The 6,309-nt window shown below is 35.5% G+C and overlaps 1 protein-coding gene across 8 annotated transcripts; it reads right to left on the bottom strand.

Annotated features, from left to right (window-relative positions):
- Nucleotides 1-1,672: 1,672 nt before the first annotated feature.
- On the bottom strand, nt 1,673-5,601 carry LOC110779410 (zinc finger BED domain-containing protein DAYSLEEPER-like). 8 transcript variants are annotated; one of them, XM_056843776.1, is made up of 7 exons: nt 5,313-5,596; nt 5,088-5,153; nt 3,496-4,303; nt 2,656-2,778; nt 2,530-2,553; nt 2,174-2,447; nt 1,673-2,070 (listed from the first exon to the last, which is right to left on the bottom strand). In XM_056843776.1, the coding sequence occupies exons 4-7, from the start codon at nt 2,765-2,767 to the stop codon at nt 2,022-2,024; spliced, it is 459 nt and encodes a 152-aa protein (XP_056699754.1). In that variant the 5' UTR covers nt 2,768-2,778; nt 3,496-4,303; nt 5,088-5,153; nt 5,313-5,596; the 3' UTR covers nt 1,673-2,021. The 8 variants fall into 8 exon arrangements, 7 of the variants coding, with proteins under 7 accessions (XP_056699754.1, XP_056699755.1, XP_056699756.1 ...); XM_056843777.1 differs by having other exon boundaries at nt 2,656-3,653; nt 3,825-4,303; XM_056843778.1 differs by having other exon boundaries at nt 2,656-3,646; nt 3,825-4,303.
- Between the last annotated feature and the right edge of the window lie 708 nt (nt 5,602-6,309).

Genomic DNA, 6,309 nt, shown 5'->3' with positions numbered 1-6,309 from the left:
TAATATCTTTGTCCATTTAATTCTCGAATGAGTCTAGTCCCTAGACATTCAAATAGATCGATGCTTAGAGAACTTTAGAAGCTTCTGGTAAGATCATCTAGTTGAAACAGAATATTCAACATAAATGGTAAGAACTTTGTTGGAGTGACATTGGACATGTCTAAACAAAGTATAAAAGTCAACACTAAAGAATTCAATTCTTAAGGCTATTAGAAAGGTACAAGAAATAGGAAAACAAAGGAACAAATAAAAGGAATTTACAATTCCGTTTCTACCTATAAGTTTATGTTTAAAGAGAAGTGACCTAGCAATCAAACTTCCTTGGTATCATATACCGCTTGAGGTTCTTACTTCGGTAATAACTCAAACAATGGAAGCTAGGCTACACTAATGGCCTACAAGTGGGAAATGAAGCATGGAAATGCTACATTAGTTGTAGGGTCATCTAGTTTGTTTTAAGTCCTTTCAAGGCTGGAACTTAATGGTTATTTTGTTCCATAATCAGCATACCTAAATTTCTGTTTCAAACACAGAAAGACTCACATTCAAGAAGAACAAAAACAATGTTTGTTTGTTTATTTGAATGGAATGGTCATTTACGGGTTGAGTCAATATGCTTGATTAAAACAAACAACTCTTTAACAAAAAGAACTTTACTAGGTTCAAATCAATCTCTTGATTTGAGTTCCACAAAACTTTGGCATTGTTGCTTAGACCATATCAACAAGTTAACATTCATAAGCTCTATTTTGATGGACTTTTGAAAGTTTATTGATTTCTAGATCAATTCAAGACAAGCTAGTCTTACTTGTTGAAAGTAACAAAAGATATGAACTATTTTTAGAACGCCTAGACGATAGAGTTCAAAGCTAAAGAAAGAGATTTTATGACTTTATTATTTCACCTAAATTTGAGTGAATATTGGTTTATTTACTCAAAGTGATATAAGTTTGAATTTGTTTGGCTAGTTCAAAGATTCAGAAGTATAAAATCCACATGGCAAGAAATCATAAAGATCTAGGATAGATCATGTTGATGATTACTTGAGACCAAAAATGGTCATCAATGATTGTGTGTTGTAATTTCACGATCTAGCTCCATAAGATATGGCATATCTAAGTTGGAATGATCGAAGTCGATTAGTACTTGATTCGATCAATGATGGATCGTAAAGACTTTTCCTATAATTTCTAAAACAAAATGCTCAACTACCACCAAACTAAACCAAATTCGTCAAAGCTATCACTAGAGGGAAAAACCTCAAGTGCGGGCTCATTTTAAGGGGTTTAGTGCGGGCTTTTACATGTGCAACACATGGACTGCCCGCACTTGATGTTTCTCAAGTGCTGCCAAAGCCAATTTGAAAAATGAGCCCGCACTTGACTAATTTGTTGCTGCCAATTTTGGAATATGAGCCCGCACTTGACAAATTTAGTGCTGCCAATTTTGAAAATGAGCCCGCACTTGACAAATTTGGTGCTGCCAATTTCGGAATTGAGCCCGCACTTGACCTAGAAATGGGCAGCACAGGTATAAAAATGAGCCGCACATGGCATATAAATGAGCCGCACTTGATCTAGATTTATTATATAACCAATTCTCGGCTTCATATATTATACAATTGGACCACGCCACTAGTTAACCTCCATACATCAAATAAAAAAGTATCCAATTATATATATAATTAAATTGAATAGTATATAATTGTAAATATAAAAGTCGATTACATTACAATTATACCAAAAATAAGCTTCAATGTCAACTAACATTGGCAAGCCATATCATTCTCAACAATGCCGATGCAAAAAATATCAGCTAAATAGATACAAGTAGTTGATTTCCTACCAATTAAAAAGAAAATCAACAAAAGTCCTTACTTCCACCTATAGTTCACATTGTCAAGAAAATAACTTAAAAGTTCCATAAACCAGAAGACTCTGATAATTCTCTACCTGCACTCTCCCACAATAACCATGATAATACAGCATACTATGCTTCAAAACTCCAAGTCCTAGCTCTACTCATGATCTCATAACGGTCTCATAAAAGTTCAATTGAGCCTCGGAGCAGCTGCATAAGCAAGAAAATTTTGAGAGGGATGTTCAGTTAGAAATAATGCAAAATATAAAATCTACTCCGTAGTACGTAGTACAAGTTTATTCAGCATATGTACCTTATATTACTTCTTACATAACCAAATTTCCAGCTCCTAGTGCACTTCAAGGCATTTATCAGTTCAGGTTTGAAAGACAACAATCTCCAATTAGCTTCCCTTCGCTCAGTGTAGTATGCATCAGAATGAGTCACAACAGACAGAGGAATGGCCAGGAAGTTGCAAGCCATCCAAGAAAGCTGAGGATACTTGAACCCGTTTTCTTTCCACCAGTGCAACACGATGAAGTTATACATCTGTGGTAAGACTGGCTCTTCAAGATACAAATCCAAATCTGACCATTGAGATTCATCATTCTAATGTTGCACTGACTGGAAATACTACATTCAGGCATTGACTGCAAATACATTTCATACCGTGAAGGCTTCCTGCAATAATACCTGCACAAAATCAGAGGGGGGAGAGGTTCACAATTCAAGCTCAGGAAAAAGCACAGCTGACTACAAGAAAGAGGAACTGGGAATGGTTTTAGAGAGACATACACGTAAATCTTAATGCCATATATCGAGGAATATTTTCGCAAAAGACGCTCAATAGAATACCAAATTGCTCGATCTGATCGACTGATCCATCTTGATACCCGACACGTGGCATTTGGATTGAGGCTGCTCAAGAAGTTTACAGAAGTATTCGTAGTTAGTCACAGATTATCACAGAAAATAATCAGGACTTCAAGTGCACTCAGAACCTCAGGCTAGCAGACATACTAAACTAGTTAACTAAGTGCATAAATGAGGCTTTGCCGACGCTCATCAACGGAATAAATTTAATTAAAAAAAAGAAAGTTCCTGACAGGAGAACAATTAATCACAAATGACAAACACTATGAACCAGAACGATGGAAGGGGAAAAGTTATAGATATGATCAGAAGATTAGAACAAATAAACTAGTTGCTTACTGGTTACAAGTGAGCTCTAGGACTCCAGATAACGAATACTAAAAGGTTTCATCTCATCCAAAGATAATTAACACAACATTCAGCTGGTTTTGAGTAACTGAAGTAACAAAGTCGCGGTGCCATTCAACTAGTGGTGGTGAGTCAGTGATATTAGCACGACAGTAAAGTAGGATAGATTACAATGTTGATTTCACTGCGACAAAGATCTAGAGTGTTGACAGTAAACGTGATAGCCAACGCACTAAGACGGGGGTGCATATATTTTAATCTCAAGATCATATCATAGCCATCATAAAATGGTCATATATTACTAATAATAAGATTAATAACATCAAAAACGAATGTGGTTTCTAATTCCGAAAAGTGCTACTATACTGCTGATCCGGCAATCCCGAATAGCTCTCACAGGTTGAAATATATTACCAGAGTAATTTTGAGCAGCAGCAATGCTTTGGATAAGCAAAGGTTCAAATCACTTATTGAGATACTGCTATGCGGAACTTTACGTCTGGGATTGTATGAATGAACCACAACCAAGGCATCCCACTATCTTTGATCTGCTCACTCTCGACATCTGCATGCTAATTAGAAATTATATCCCTAATTATACTTTCTGGGAGACTAGAAATGTATAGTTAGAGATAGATTTGGGGCTAATAGTAACCATTCAACTGAACTTTAAAGAAGCCTAACAACCTGCTATTGGCATATTGCGTCACCAATTTACCAAGGAAAACATAATTTACACTTACCAAGCAAAATATTGTGCAACTTTCTGTCTGTTCTAATTTTCAGAGGTTGTCACCTCTTCACTTTTTAAAAGATATGCAACTTTCTCATACCAAGCAATATCCTGCTCCAAATTTTTATCAGTCTCATATATTACAACGATTTCCTATGCAAATGAGATGAATCATTAGTGATAATGAGCAAATAAATTGTCATTATCCCTTTCATATAAAGGATATAATGACCCATGTGCAATTGATCAGGCGTAATGTGCATAATTATAAACGAAAGAGTTTCTAATCATCATCAAAATCGACCTAATTAAAAATAAAGTTAAAAGGTGATATTATAGAGATATTAGAAAGAAATTAACTCGTGTATCAACCAAATAGAGCAAAACCAACTTTCAACCATTTAGTTTACCTTATAGAATCTAGCACACATATTGAGTTTTCCATTTCAAGGAAGCTATTTACAGCCTGCTCCAAGCAAGATACCGCCTCTACAAAGCATAAAGATTCGAAAAGATTAGAACTTGTCCCAACCAAAATCTTGTTACCTAGCTCGACAATCCTACATATCATAACTAGTGGGACTGGGATCTTAGTGATAGATACACGAAACATAATTAGCAACATTTCATTAACAACGGCCATTAGAAAATGCACCGCAATTACAGAATAGTGCAACTCAACTTGATGCATTTTTGTAAATGTTACTTCAGACAATGATGTTCTGTGAAACTCTAGTTCATCAGTTAACCTGGCAGATTGTTTGTTGTCCAGTTTAGCTCATTCTCTCCCTTCTTAGCGAATTACAGAAAAATTATAAAAAATCATGTGAATAGAAAGAATTTTCAAGAGAACTAGGAAGCATGAATGTCCTCTCTTCTATTAAAAGTATACCGTGCGAATAGAAAGAATTTTCAAGAGAACTAGGGAAACTAGGTAGTTAGTATGATTCATTCGGTCGTTCCTCACCTAATATTACCAGTTATTAACACTAGCTTCTACACGACTACACCCTTGATCTTATTGGACTCCCATCAATAAGAAAACTCCTAAAAAACCAGCTGACATAAATCACCTTCACTGTAATTAGACTGACTTCCCTATAATTAGACTGATATTAAAACTATTTCATTACATTATGCACCCAAAAAATTCCAAATTTTTACCCAGGCCACCAAAACAAGAAAAAAGAAAGCTACAACACAAAAGAAACTAGATCAAGCACAAAATCAAATAGGAGTTTAGAAGTAAATTTAAGAAATTAGATTGACAAACCTCCTTACGAGTTCGATGTTGAAGGTTGATGGGGAAACAATACAAAATCTTCAGATTTCTCTTCTCCTGCCCAATCGAATTTGTCACCACAATATCAACCAAAAAGAAATTATAAAAATTTAGAGTCTGAAATACAAAGAAACCCTAGAAAAATAAAACTTCAAATACATAGAAATAATATGTAAAACAAAAATTGATAGGAGTGGCAAGAGAAGCGAAGCTCACTAGAGGTTGAATCATGAAGCTCAACTGCTCAAAACAACCTCAATTAACATCAACAAGCAGGTTACAATTACAAATTAGGGTTTTTAACCCACGGCTGGAAGAGGAAGCGTCGACGGTAAGGGAACAACGTCGGTGGTAGGGGGAACATCAACGGCTTGTTAGAAACTAGAGAAGGGGAATGAGCAGAGAATTAGAGAACCAGAGAGGGGAAGGAGAGAGAAGTGGGAACCAGAGAAGGGTAAGGAGGAGAAGCGGGAAATGAAAAGATTTTGAGAAATATTTTTAGAAATATTTTGTGCGGCTCTTTTGTAAAATGAGCCCGCACTTGAGTTTAAAGCCCGCACTTGAATTCAAGTGCTGCCAATTTTTTAAAATGAGCCCGCACTTGTGAAAATGTATTATTTCTTTTTTTTTAGTGCTCTCAAGTGCTGCCAATTTACTAAATGAGCCGCACTTGAAGGGAAGCACATGGCGATTTTTCCTCTAGTGTATTGAAAAATAAATTCAGAATATCTTTTCATAATATATCTAAAGAGTTCCTAAACTCAGTGGGAGCTTAGTGTTTGTTATTCAACAAACTAAGGCCCAAGTATAGATATATGTTTCATTGTGATTTATTCAAATGAGACACAAGGGTATTATTTCTACCACGAATTTTTGAGAACATAATGTTTGTTTGCTCGAAATAATGTCCCTTTGGAGATTCGTTTCCAAAATGACAAGTGGGAGAAAATAGACCTCGAAAGTCTTCGAGGTGAACAACAAACATAAACGGACATTCCGGAGGCTTTTCGAAGTTCTTCAGAAAATCCGAACACTTATTCTTTAAGGACTTTAGAAGTGGCATTAAAGAATAGACATCTCTTAGAAGACTTTACAAGTGCTTCAAGGATAACAGAATATTATTGTTTGATGTTCTATACCCAAGTAGGCATAGAGTTCAAGTCACTGAAACTATGAGATTCTTCTATTAGATAGTGAAGAAACATGGATTTCA

Source organism: Spinacia oleracea, chromosome 4 (assembly GCF_020520425.1).
Source record: "Spinacia oleracea cultivar Varoflay chromosome 4, BTI_SOV_V1, whole genome shotgun sequence".
NCBI lineage: Eukaryota > Viridiplantae > Streptophyta > Magnoliopsida > Caryophyllales > Amaranthaceae > Spinacia > Spinacia oleracea.
The sequence above is the reverse complement of the archived record's forward strand: the minus strand, read 5'-3'. Positions and strand labels throughout refer to the sequence as shown.